The sequence below is a fragment of the Neodiprion lecontei genome, chromosome 2 (genome assembly GCF_021901455.1).
Source record: "Neodiprion lecontei isolate iyNeoLeco1 chromosome 2, iyNeoLeco1.1, whole genome shotgun sequence".
NCBI lineage: Eukaryota > Metazoa > Arthropoda > Insecta > Hymenoptera > Diprionidae > Neodiprion > Neodiprion lecontei.
In genome coordinates, this window is record NC_060261.1 from 35,619,930 (window position 1) to 35,634,506 (window position 14,577).

At 35.2% G+C, this 14,577-nt stretch overlaps 1 protein-coding gene across 4 annotated transcripts; it reads right to left on the bottom strand.

Moving 5' to 3' along the window:
- Positions 1 to 40: 40 nt before the first annotated feature.
- Positions 41 to 14,471, bottom strand: LOC107226437 (rho-associated protein kinase 2). 4 transcript variants are annotated; one of them, XR_006902972.1, is made up of 13 exons: positions 14,330 to 14,471; positions 12,990 to 13,316; positions 12,501 to 12,661; positions 11,549 to 11,887; positions 10,236 to 11,372; positions 9,835 to 10,135; positions 9,488 to 9,511; positions 8,792 to 9,198; positions 8,061 to 8,702; positions 7,570 to 7,980; positions 7,143 to 7,359; positions 6,617 to 6,914; positions 41 to 3,666 (listed from the first exon to the last, which is right to left on the bottom strand). XR_006902972.1 is itself a non-coding variant. In XM_046732111.1 (13 exons), exons 2-13 carry the CDS (start codon positions 13,168 to 13,170, stop codon positions 3,579 to 3,581), a joined length of 4,131 nt encoding a protein of 1,376 aa, XP_046588067.1. In that variant the 5' UTR covers positions 13,171 to 13,316; positions 14,330 to 14,470; the 3' UTR covers positions 41 to 3,578. The 4 variants fall into 4 exon arrangements, 3 of the variants coding, with proteins under 3 accessions (XP_046588067.1, XP_046588069.1, XP_015522737.1); XM_046732111.1 differs by having other exon boundaries at positions 6,692 to 6,914; positions 14,330 to 14,470; XM_046732113.1 differs by having other exon boundaries at positions 6,692 to 6,914; positions 14,255 to 14,440.
- Positions 14,472 to 14,577: the final 106 nt, after the last annotated feature.

Consider the following 14,577-nt stretch of genomic DNA (forward strand, 5'->3'; position numbering starts at 1 on the left):
TTTCTTCTTTTCTTTTATTAATATTCTCATCTTTCTCCTCCTAACTCTTTTGGATCTCGGAGGGAAGGCACGGGGCAGTAGTTTTAGTTTTGTGGATTCAATTCCCGATCAGTCACTCCTAAATTTTTTTTTTTTTTAATTCTCTACAATCAGCTACTCAGCAGACTGACAAGGAATTAAGGAGCACCGCTGGTAAGATTTCATGCAAGAGCATAATAATAGTACATAAATTGATGTATAATGTACTTATAGGTATGTATACATCGGCCAATAAAACATGTGAAACTAATGTTAAAACCGGTAAAGATTGGTTGTTATATATTGCCGAGACATTTATCATTAGTTGCTTCGTTATCATACTCCTGTTCCTGCAGGATAATGTTTCTTTTTAACTATGTATATCTATTGATTAAGAATGATCTTGCTTCACCTATACAACATGGAAAATGAAGAGTTAACGTCTCAAAATTATTCATTTTACTAGACACTTTCAGTTTTATTAGGAAAAATAGAAGTTAGATTTTGCAACTGAAAAATTGTTCTTGCATAAAATCATGATCTGATGTTCGACTTATTCAATTTTTGTCATGCACACGATTTATACCCGAATATTACAATAACGGATTGTTATATATGTATACCTATGTTACAATATAAATTCTTATTCAACAAATTGATTTTCATATACTGATACATATACATAGGTATGTGTATACACTATACACACATGTACATGTTGTATACGATGTATATCTACTATACAAAGAAGCTCACTTGTAGTGCTGCCTAGCACTTTTACTTATACATTTTTATTTTAGATTTACTCAGTTGCTTATTTAATTTTTTCCTGTCTTAATTATTATCTTTTCGTAGGTTTAATATGTTTATATTTATTGTTAATTTAATCGCGTTAACTTTGGCGGCCTCCGTGGCTAGCTGGGCAAACGACCTTCCTAAATTTACTACATTATTATCATCAGTATAATAATAATAATTGTTAATGTTATTACGATAGGTAAGAAATTAAATATTTAATTTACAGAATGTATAAAAAATAATAATACTTATTTTTGTATTTTAAATCAATTTTCTACAAAACAATTGATATACAAATATCCCTAGGCATGTTTTTTTCTGTCTGTTTCGATTTTTCTTCTCCATCATATTTACATATACAGGGAATATCGAATTGCAATATCTGTAGAAAAATCTACGAATAAATAATTCAAATGAACTTAAATTGAAATATCTATTATTGGTACATTTTGAATCGGTGCCCAGCTCGTCATTTAGCATATAATGGCAGAAAATTATTATTAAATGATTAGCTATTCATACGGATATATTCATGGATATACAGAGATTTAGTAACAGCAAAACTGTTTAATTTCAAAACTTTCCTGGTCACGCTACTTTGGCAATAATATTACGTGAAAAAATCTGCGATCTTCAACTGTACATTAGTTATCTTTTTGCGCATTAATAATTAACTTTCAATCATTAATATAAGTTTTTATTATAGCAATTATATCTTAAAAAAATGTCACTTTCGTTTCATTTTTCAAATTATTATAACATATGTTTTTTTCAAGTCTTTGCATAACATGTGACATGATTCGTGTGATACACAATATGAGCGCAATTTAAAAAATTTATATGAAGCGGTTTACTTATAATAACGGCCCAACACCAGAATCAATTCATGACGAAATTGCTTTAAAACTTTCCTTACAACAGGTGTATAAATCATCAATTTTTAAACAATCAATAATTTTACCAGAAATTTCCACACTTTTGACTCTACAAGTGTATGAATTACAGTCTTTCAATTTTTTTCGAAATCAAATATTTTGGCATTATATCATTACATAAAAATTTGCTTCTAATTTGTAGCACTTTTCTCAATTGCGTCCGAGAGTTTGCGAGTATTAAAAAATGCAACGATTTTATCGCTATTGATAATGGGCATATATAATATGCATCTTCCAATGATGTTACGTATTAAATTACCATACTCGAGAATGCTCTCGTGAAATGTTATCAAAATGTACTGGCGAATTCATTTTTTCTGTAAAAAAAAAAGTGTGGGCTGATGTGTGTCTATCTCCTGATTTATTATGTTATTTTTTGTATTTCCCACTATGTTGTAGTGATTTCTAAGTCGTGATCAAAGTGTATATTAAAAATTTTGAATCACTTCTGATTGTTTTTATAAAAGTTTATCTACTTTATTAACAATTATCACTAATGCCAAGGGACTGTAGTTTTAAGACTTCAATTCCAGGTGTTTTTTTTTTTTGATTTTATATTCCTGAAATCTATACCCATCACTAAATTTCTAACTTTTGCTTACACTTGACTTATTTACTTTTTTCCTTTTCCTTGCATCGATGACTAAGATTTAAACGAACCAGTGAAATGCACGGATTTTAAGATTGTTTACAAGATCATTGTTTCCCTCTAGGGTTGGAATTTATTTTTTATACATTACAACTGTACTTTTCTTGTATGACTGTGCCCTAAAATCGTTTAACTTTTGCACTGTTAGTTGAATAAGTTTTTCGCAGCAATATTGTAAGTTTTGAAATAGGAATTGGAAAAAAAGGAAGATTTTTATCAAAAATTCAAAAGTCCGAAAATGTGTTAAATATGGAAATAGGATGGAGTTCAAAGCAAATGCAAGGTGAAAATTAAATAAGCATGAAAAAGATGCAAGTCAACTGGTACTGGGACATAAGTTTTGACGGTATTTGAAAAAAAAAATGTGAATAATGTTATCACACTTGGTAATTCGTAGTTGGTAATATCTCAATTCTGAATTCACATCTGAAGTGACAATGAGCATATTGATATAAGACGATCGTTCAATAAATTGAATGCGTCCTGCACATAAATATAATCTTTGCACTAGAATATTGTTAATGAAATTTTGTAATGTATTTAATTAATATCAAATGTCTTTCAATTCTATTATTTCTTAATTAGAAACTATCGATAGAACCTTGTAAAGCAGCTGCTGTAACATTGACTTCTAACAAATCACATATGCAATAATCCTACATGGAAAGGGAAGGAGAGCGAGGGAGAGGGGGGGAGCAGAACTTAAAGATACGTCCACATTCTGTATGTGACATATTTACAAGAAAACAAAAAGCGGCCAAAAATATTTATAAATAGATATATACAGAATGAGTTTGTCCAACTTTTTGAAAATGGGTATCGCTTGGTTATTTCAAGTATCGACCCGCTAAACTAATCTGACATCTAGCCATGTAAACTGACCCAAAAAGAACTATAATGGACACTCTGTTAGCACATGTATACATGGATAATCACACAAACTATTCACATTGGTCAATCATGACCATTCAGTAGCTTTAAGGCATATCCTTCGAGATGGTCCATCTGAATAATGTTGAGCTGATTGGCTAAGAAGCGGGACCTTGCAACAGGCAAGCCATATCCAGTTTCGAGATTTGGTTAGACTCATTCTAGATATATTTATATGGAGAAAATTGCAATTAAAAAAAAAATCAATTTTTCGTTCTTATGAAATCGTTGTGGAAAACGCATTAAGATTATTTGCCCATACTAGCGTTGGCAGGTAGAGTGGCAGATCGCTGTGGAACCGACAAGTAAGGCTTTAGCGTTGATCTTGTAGATTCCCTAAAATCAAAATTTATATGGGATTTGAATCGTGTGACACTGATTATGATATCAAAACCGAAGCGAGGCTTCTAGGTCTATAATATGTGAATTATACAATGTTTCTGAATTTAAAAAATCATCCAAAAAGACCACTTAATGCTGTCATTGATATTAAAATAAAACAAAATTCCAAAGACTCTATGAATATGTTCTGACGAGAAAAATAAATCCAAAAAAAAACATTTTTACACTTTTAATAAATTATAGAACTAATTTGTATCTTTGCAATGATGTTTTTAAGCATAAAATTTTTAATCGATATATTGCAAAGAAGAATGCATGGCTCTGAAGGAAATCTTCTGATACGGTGATAGCCTGATTTTTATTTCTTTTTCCATTTCAACATCCAATTGTAAACACATCAATAAGCCAAACAGTTTTTTTCAATTTTACTTGCAGGCAGTAAAAACGAAAAAAAAAATGGTGTGAATGCAAGCAAATACAACAAATAAGCAACAAATTTAGGCACTGGATGTATATGACGTTCAGATGAAATGTATCTTTCATTTTCTGTACTGCTATATTACAGCTGGTAAATTTAGAGTGCAATAATCAACGAGACGTGATGCATATTAATGTAGGCACTGGGCATAACTCTATAATTAGCGGCTGACCTGGGCACTTTTCGAACCATTTGTGGGGCACAAGACAAGTAGAATAAAGTGGGATGCTATGGTTCTAATGCAATGTTTAATGTTAATTCAAAACACGAATTCAGGAGTGTAGTGTAGAGCTACCAATGCAAAAAATCATGCTGTTGGATATTCTGTGATGATAGCTGTAGTTATGCACACAATGATAAAAACATCCCCACTGTTAGTTCGCAAAGCGACCACTATCAAGGCTGTTTTTAAGTATGATAGGCAGCTGCAGGATAATGTGAATAAACTGATACTTTGAATCAAATACTGCGGGTACATATACGTATATATACTTTCTGTAGCTGGGCTTCTGCATCACTGTTACCTTAAATCTAGTAAAATTTTTATTTTGTGACCTGTACAAGTGAATAATCAGTTACTTCTAAAATGGAAGCTTGCACTAATGTTTTCGTATGTTTATGCAGTAATTTAAAGCCTTTCCAATTCAGGGGTGGTCAAATCTATGCAAATTACGTATTTGAAAGACAACAAATTGTACGGCTATATAATTTATAATAGAAAATACATAACAAATGTTTTTGTGATAGGACAAGTCATAAGTTTATGTCACTGGTGTATTGCACTTGCTTAATTACGAAAATACAAATAAAAATTTCTTGAACAACGTCAAAAAGAAATGTTTGATTGTATTTTTCGTTTTGTTAAACAAAGAATGTACTTTCCTTTCCACATACACATTTTTCCAATAATTTGTCCACTCCTGCCTATGATTAAACATGTATATAATTGCAAAAAGGTATATACATGTCTCAATATAGTAGTCGTCACCGAGATTACTTTCTAGTTCAGTCAAATTTAATGGAATGTTATCTAAAAAAAATCCATAGTAAAATAAAAAAAAAGGTAGTAACAATAGTACATTGTCCATCAAGGAGGCAATGTAGGTCTTTTTTACACCGAGCATAAGTCCAAATGCGTTAGGTAAAAAAAAAAAAGTACTGTATGTAACAAAGGTATGGTTTACAAGTTTTCTTTTGGACTGTTGCAGTAACGATAACTTTTCGAACAGATCGTAGGCAAAAAGAGGTCTGTGAACCATACTTGCGTAACATAAAAGTTTAATCCGCATTATTTTCCCCAGCATAAAAATACGACTTTACTGATATATACCAATTCTCAGTGATGAATTCCTATGAAACATACATAATGGTAAATAAAATAATCAATAACACGTAAGCTAAAATAATCAAAAATTTACGCAGGTTTTTCTATGGTGAAGGTATCTACAAATTGTGTTTTTTGGAATAAATAATGTTGAGCTAGGCGTTGTAATTATCTCCATGCTCCAGTTGCTAACACTCTGCAAAATTCAATCAAGTTCTTTTTATAATACAGCAATCTATAGACATTGAAATTTATTTTTACTTTGTATCTGGGTGGATCCTACACAGGATGTCGAAATTATATTCACTGGGAATTGGTGGATTTGCCAATACCATAGAAGAGCAGCACTATTATTTATAAGTATTTAGTACAATAACTTGTGCAACCTTTTTACCAGCATATAGTTGAGTTTGGCAAATATTTTAACGAAACAATTTACAACAAATCTCCAAGAATATCAGAATGGTTTAGATACAACTTATGAGAGTGATGTGCGTGAATTCCAGGGCTGTTCTGCTTCATAAAATGTATTTTCAAAAAATATATTTAATCGCTTCCCTTTATAATAAGACAGCTCTTAGATTAAGATTAGTTTTAAGCAACATTCACATTTATTGAGATTATATTCAATTATTCTAAGTGACGAAATTCACGAAGCTATGGGTTTCAGAGTAAACTAGAAAACGTGATTGTATGATTTTGGTATTGAAAATCATCGAGCTCTTACACTGAACTGTTCATCTGAAAAATATGCACTGTTCTCAAATTAAGGAGCATATTAATTCCTGTAGTATCTTCATATTGAACCTAGTTGTAAAATAGACAGTCGAACTTTGTGTCGAAAAAATTAACACAATATATTGAAGTATTTCGAAGCAAGTTCCCTCCTTAAGGTATGAAATTAAATGATGAGGAAAGTACGTTGTATCAGCGATATTACCAAATGAATGACTACGTCATTGAACATGTATACTTTACCAAGCAATTATGTACAGCAAATACTTATAACATACTTTTTTCGATCTCTCATCTCTCTATTTTCTAAGTAAAAGCATAAAAAGTGCGTTAGAACGGCATATGTCATTGACCAGATAATTAGGAGAAAAGACAGAAAAAAAAAAAAAAAAGAAATCAAACACTACCTCTCTACACCCAATCATGCGACGCCACAACACAAGAGCTACTAAGTCCCTGGATGAGCTGTCCACCTACGCTACCTTGGAGAAACTCGTTGCCCTGTTCCATCGACGTGAGAGTTTGCTTTGTAACCGCATTTTTGAATCCTTCTTGACAGTCTCGTTACCCAATACTTTTGGTCATCAGGGCTACCAGCCAGAACTAGTAATTCTCTGGCACTATTTGGATCGTAATGTAATTTACAAGGTGCTATAGCATCTTCCTTCTTTTCCAAATGCTCTTTGTGTACTTTGATACGACATCCTGTTAATAAATTAATTATAAAATAATCATTAAGCAATTCATAATATGTTATTAAAAAAAAAGAGTTGTCGTTAAGTCGTAAATTTTCGGTATAGTACGTCTCAATTTTCTCAACGAATCGTGTGACGATTGAGGTCGAACAGACATAATGACTCGAAAGATGTGGGAAAACGACAGATTAATAATAAAAATGCTAAAGTTATGTAGTCGGAATTTGTGGATACTTACTTCGACATTCTTGAGCAGGAGGTGGTCTAAACATATGCCATAACGGTTTTGTACATACTTCGCAAGTAGTTGGCATGTGATAGGTTATAGAAATGAATTCATGACCCTTTAACCACAAGGTACCAGGCTTATCCATTAATTGCGGCAGTTCTACCCCTGGCAATGCGTTACTTTCATCACCCGGACGTCTTGCCTCACCCTCACCGGCGTACAATAACTGTAAACAAAATCAGGGTTTCCATGAGGATAAAGGCGTCATAAGTATTCGAATTATTCTTCGCATATCAAAGATTGAATGTTTTGAATAAAACATAGGAATGAATTGAAAACTTCTACAAAACTTGATCACGCGTGATATGGACATACTTTTAAGCTGCTTACAATGCGATGACGTCAATCGCTAATTACAGATTTGCAGATTTCTCACCTGAAATATCCTTGGAATATCTTTGGCATCGGCTCGTATAACGTCTCCTTGAGTCACAGAGCGAACGTGGAAGACTTTGCTTAAATCTAAAATTAGTATTGGATCCGCATTCATCTTGTCGTTTTCGCTGTTGTAGAATATTATCTTTTTAGATGATACAACAACGTATTGCTTCTTCCACCCGTGTCTTTTGATATTTTGCTTGTTAGGTACGCTCAGCCAACCTTCTAATCGTAAGGCACCGTGTTCTGACAAAACAGCATCTTCGCCGTCGTTTTCTGCTGAAGAAAGACTCGCTGTCTCTGAATTCATTGACGCTATTTTCATCAGTAGCGTTTCTATTTCAGAATCCTTTGAATCAACCTCCATCTGCAGTCTCAGCCTTACCTGGCTCTCCTCGACAAGTTGGGCCTGATTGAATAAGTAAAAAACGAGATAAAAATGGCAATTAGGTACTAGTAGTAATAATATAGAACTTTTGGTAGTCTTACCTGTAAGTCTTGAAGATCTTTTTGCCACTTAGCTGCCAACTGTCCGTATTTTTCTCTCTCCTGCGTCAATTCTTGTTGTAACTTACGGCAGTCTTTTTCTTTCTTACGCAAATCAGCAGAAGGAACTTTGTTTCGAGTTTTAGTACCTGACGATATATCTTTCCGATTCATTATCTCAGCCAGTTTATTAACAGCCTGCTGTTTAAGTAACTGCTCTGTCTTTAGTTTACCACTGAGTCTATCTATCTCCTCAGAATTAGACTGTTCCTTACTCAGTTGTTCTTGTAAATCTTTTACACGCTTATTCAAATCCTCTTTGTCTTTCAAATATAGCTCCGTCGTTTTCTTAATTTCGTTTTCGTTCTCTTTAAGCACATTTATAGATTGTTCCTTGGCATTTAATTCCTGACGATGCTTTGCTATGCTGTCTTTGTACTCTAATTCTTTCATTGTTCTTTCCTTCTCCAAGTCTGCCACTGTTTCTTCAGCAATTGACCTTGCTAAGGCCTCACTGTCGGCGCGAGCGAGAGATAGCTGTAATTGATGAACCAGTGAGCAACGTTCTTCTTCCAATTCTTGCTGATGTCTCGTTTTGTCATCGAGTTCCTCCCTGAGCTCCTGCGTCTGGGTTTTGTAAAGTGTCTGGGAGGCAAGAAAAATAAGTTATAGGAATAAGCACAAGCGGAAGTGTGAAGCGCATGAATGTGAAGGGAAAAAATGACTCTACTCACTGAGAAATAGGCCTCAGCCTCCAACTGTTCTTGCAATTCTTTAGTTTGTAACAAATCTACACTTCGTTGAGTTTTAAGGTGGTGCAATTCTTCCTCTATTTGCCTTTTAGCTTCCCTGAGATGAGCTACTTCGCCAACCAATTGTTGCTCTCTTGCTCTGAGTCTTCCAGCTTCAGAAGATTGTTGCCCGAATTCTGATTGTAGTACGTTTCTCTTTTGCTGTTCCTGTTCAACTTGACCCTGCAGTGCTTTGACCTTCTCCACTTCTTGCCTATGTTCGCCTTCAAGTTTCTGCAATCTTTGTTGAATTTGACGATAGTCGACAGACAGCATGGATGTCTGGCGCTCTTTTTCTTGAGCAAGGAGTTCTGCTCGCTGTCTACCACTCTTCTCTTCATTTAGTTTTACTTGCAGCGCTATTTTCACCCATGCAGGGATAAAATTTAATTCATTGAGTCTTTGGCAAATAAATTCTAAAGACTAGTGCAAGCTTGAGCATGATCTTCATTCGATTTAAATCAGAAGAAATACTTTATAGAATTTACGTACTTGAATTTCACAGCATCACAATTTGCAGCAGCAATTAAACAGAAAGTCACATTATAAAGTAAACAGCGAATTGTTAAATCGGTTAATAAATTTAATGAGATCATAGTCTTGTTAATTCTTCTCATTCACTGTGCCATTCATGATTACCTGTAAACGTTCTATCGGCACGTCCTGCGTAGCATGTAAAGAAAAATCTTGGCATAATAGACAGTGTGATAGAATATGCAAAAGCTATTTTGAAAGTGACATTTTCTATAACATGTAGATTATGAGACAACAATGAGCAACTAATTTTATATTATGAAGATCCAGAAAGAAATTAAAATTCGAAGGTATTACATTTATGCCATATTAAGAATATTTTTAAAAACCTGGAATTAGATTTATCCTTCTCTATTTCACTTTTCTTTCTTTGATCAATCAGTTGAGTGATCGCCAAGTTCTGGTTCTGTCGTCATAAATTTGTTGCAATACAGAGTTACTATAAGCAATACCTTTAACTACTTCCATGTTTGCCTCTTCCTTGGATAGCATTCTTGATCTTTCCGTTTCTTGGTGGGCTGCAACTTCCTGATTGTACCTTGCCTGGGCTGCTTTCAACTCCAAAGTCAGTCCTGCAGCTTCTTTTTCCAGTGAAGAAACTCTTTCGCTTAATTGCCGGTTATCCAAAGTTGCTTTTTCTTCACGACGACGACTGTGCTCCAGTTCTACATGCAGGGCAGACAATCGAGTCTCAAGCTCTGCAGTCAAGGTAGATGCTTGAGATCGTGAACTCCGCTCCTTGGACAATTGGCCCTTGAAAGGTAAAAATAATAATAGGAAAAGTCCTGTTAAAATTTGATTCCTGACTCAATTGGCCATGGCATAAACCTAGTACTCTGAGAAGCATATATACCTGTAAAGCAGCAACTTCTTGTTGTAGAGAGTCTCTCTGCGCCTGCAGTTGCGCCCTGGCAACTTGAAGTTCATTTGTCATCTGTTCGGCAGCTTGTCTAGCGACCGTAACTTCGGCAGCTTGTTTACGCAACCTCCCCGCACTATCAGTTTCCCTCTCAAGCTTAGCCTGCATTTCTTTCAGCTGTTTTTCAAGGGTTAGTATTCTCTCTGACGTTTGATGAGAGTTACTGGCATCCCTTGCTCTCTTGGACTGCTCTTCATCAAACTTTTTCTTAAGTTCTATCAATGACGCCTCAACCTTACGTCTGGCTTCTGCCTCATGCTCCGATCTGCGTTGCGTTTCTTTAAAATTGTGTCTGAGGAGGGTCAATTCCTTGTCCGCTCTTGCTGTTTCTTCCTGCAATTCCACCTCGCGTCTCGTCACAGCCTCTAGTTGGGCAGTCAAAGCCCTCTGTCTCGCTTCGAGTGTGTCTACTTGCCGTTTTTCTCGTTCAAGTAAATTTTCTAACTGGGATATCTTTACATCGTCACTGATTCCGTTGTTTATATGATTTGTGAGTCCGTCAACGGACTCCCTACCGGTACCGGACATCAATTGGTAATCCCCTGAGTAAGTGAACCCGACAAAGGGCAGATGATTGCCTGAAAACGCTTTTGGTACAGGAAAACTTTCCTCTGGTCCATCTTCTTTATCAACATCATCAAAATTGCTGGTGTCATCGTCGCCCGAAAGCTCAGGTACAACAGGTGGTACACATTCCCTTAGATTTTCAAATGTCCACTGATCGTTTTTGAAAAACGCATGGCACTTTATTTCATTAACGCCGTTTCTACCCAATCTTTTAGTACGGTCGGTCAAGAAATTGCATATCAAACTCTTCGCTGCATGTGATATATCCGCTTCTTGCTGCGGGAAATGCAACGAATTCCTATGATCCATGATCTTTGAATATGTACCAACCAGTGAATCCGCATAGAATGGCGTATCTCCAACGAGCATTTCATATAAAAAAACACCAACTGACCACCAGTCACACTCTCTTCCATAAACTCCTTCCCCTCCCTGAGACTGCAGCACTTCGGGAGATATATAGTCTGGCGTACCAACTGCTGTATCAGACCGTACTAATCCATCCTGTTACGAAATATCAAAAAATAATTGACTTATTTATTCATATAATTTGTGAGTCATTTTTCCATGAATACATAACATGCCATGTTTTGTTTTTTCAGTCATTTTTTTTTCCAATAATCTAAAGCTTAAAGTCTTCTTTTCGAGATTATAATTAATTTAATTAAAATAGTTAGTACCGCATCCATTCTCATGCAGGTCCCAAAGTCTGCCAGTTTCAAATGGCCATGTTTGTCCAATAGCATATTGTCGGGCTTGACATCTCTGTGGACGAATCCCATTAAATGTATAGCATCTAAGGCAAGAACAACTTCGGCGCAGTAGAACTTTGCCCATTTTTCAGGCACATCGTAGTTTGACATAAGATTGACAAGATCTCCACCAGGCATGTAGTCCATTACCATATAGAGGTATTTGTTATCTTGAAACGCAAAATGCAATTGAACTATCCACTGAGAATTGGCGTGTGCCATTATGTCTCTTTCTTCCCAAAAAAACGCTGAGTCCGATCTCTTGATCTATAATAAAAAAAGAGAAAAATGGGATAGTATAATTCATCTTTATAATTTATAGCATCTGATCAAATTAATTGAAGATCGTCTGATGTTGTACTTCAGTTATTAGTATCATAAACTTGCCAAGTGTAAAATGAGCAGTATAAAGAACGTTCAAGCAATGCTGTGCATGTAATCATTTATTTTCCTAACAAATAAAGCGATGACGTCAACAAGGAACAATTTCAATACACAAGTAAAGACTGAAGTATCTATAAATATAGGTATATTCACGCATACCGTGAATACGTTTTTAAATTTGATAGAAGATAGTATTAACTAAAATAAAAATTTGATTCATAATTTTCTGTCTTGTTTCTAGTTCAAAGCAAATGACTCGAATAATGTAAATCTATCAGCTGCATCTGCTTCAGACACCTATTATGTGGTTAAAATGTATTTAAATTTTTTAAATTCAACAAAGAGTTCTAGTAAGTTTTATGCTCCACAATTGCTGCCATTCAATTTACAACATAAATTTTCACAAGACATGAAATTTTCCTATCAAAATATTGTATCATTCTTTTTGTGAACAGAGAAAATATTTGTTCAGGTGATCCGGAGATTGTAAACATACCATTTCAAATTTACTGAGCAGCTTCATGGCAAAGACCTTCTGTGTTGACTTGTGTCTGACTAATTGCACTTCGCCAAATGCACCACGACCAATGACTTTTATTAGAGTAAAATCATCAGTTCGCATCCTCATTTTACATATATCTCGAGCAACTGAGTCATCTGCAATGCAAACAAACTAGAATTAACATTCCATACATTTTTTACAATGTTTATTAGCATAACTTTAGCTTAAATTAGGGAAATAGATTTTTAAACAAAGCTGATCCAACTCTGTTTAAAATCCCTCAAAAGTTTTACATTGAATCACTCGGAAATGAAATCATGGAATTTTTCATTAGAAATATTGAAGCTAGTTAATGCATACACCTTGATTCTGGACATCAAAGTTTGTAATCAAACTGACTGGGACATAAGATTTTGTTTTTTTGGAGTTTTAATGTCAGATTTTAATTTTTATAAGCTTTAAGAATGTATTGCATAGACTCACATCTGTTCATGTAAGCCTCAACATTTTTCATCCGTCTGACGCTCGGATGATCGCAATCCGAGGTTAGAGCTTGTACGGTGTCCAAAAGACAATCGATGTTGGTGACACTGCGAGGATCTTTTATCCTCTCCTCAAGATGTCTGAGGCGCCTTCGCCTGTCTTCGTCTCTAACATTCTCCATTTTATAATCCTAAATCCTACAGCCAAGCTTTCACAACCACGGTCACGTCTGTGAGTTCATTAAAGCTAAGATTCTCCCGTCCTTCTCTATGCGGCGCTGAATCTCCGATTGATTCCAGCTGCTACATTTGTTGCAAATCCATCTCTCTAAAAGTGAGAAAATTTATATCGTTAAATAATGTAAAACCAGTTTCTAAAAATGTGCAAGGCTTTTTCAGCGAGTACAAGAGTACATTGATATCTACCGATAATTCATTTACAATTATAAATGTTCATGCATACTAGGAGAGACTTTATTCCAGGACTTCCCTGGTATTATGGAATACGGTTAACCGAGATGTGGAACGCAATAGAGATTACCTGCCATAATTGGATGAAATCAGAGTAGAAGTGTTGGTCGCTAGATGAAGGGTGCATAATACAAAAGCCGGACAATTTTGTAGGAATATTTGAAAACAATGGTACTTTAAACCGATAAATAATGTTGTATAAAGAATCAGATTGTTTGTACAGATTTCGGTCCGTTTTGTGATTATCCAATAACAGCGTAAGATAAAGATAGTTGAAAAGAGAGAGAGAACGAAGCTTGAAATCATCTACCATGTATGGACCTTGTTTACAAAATAAAACCGTCGTTGAATATTGGTCAGTGGTTTAGGGTTGGGCAAGTCTTTTTGAAAATTGGAACCCATCGACCTGTGATCGCCAAACGATATTTGTACGAAATGACGATGATTCTCATATTGGGAGAAAGAAAAAAGTAGTAACGGAGGAATAAAACGAAATTGTTTAAGTATAGATAAGGTATTAATCAGCGTCATTGACGAATCAAATAGACGAAAGATCGTCGACGAAGTAGAAAAGAAAGGCATAAAGACGAGGAGACAGGTTGGACCAGTGAGGGTGTTACCGGGGAATAGGGCTGCTTTTCAAAGGGCTGTGACAGATTTGATATTATGTGACAGCGCGACTGGTCGTATCCAGGCCTGCGGAGTGCGGGCTCGCGATGTTAGGTGGGTCCCGCTGGACGGCAGGTGCCTACTCTGCCACGGGCCGTTCACAAAAGAATTATAATATGTACCTACCATATTTATTGAGCACCGTAAAGTATTATATTTAAGAGGTTAACATCAGCCCGCCCAAAGCCAGATCCTACTAACCTAATATCACTTTGTCCCAGTCGAGCACTTGGTTAATAATTGAATAAAAAACACAGTAAAATGCATTATTTCATATCGCGGATGAGTCGTGAAACACACAGCCACACACAGCTGAGCCGTGCGTGCGCCATTTAGAAAACTGACCGACCTAGTCAAGCTGAGGAAAAGCCTTGAATGAAAATTCAATTATTCCTATGTGCATTTATCATGATCCTGCATCTCTGCGGTGATCAACATTATGGAATCTG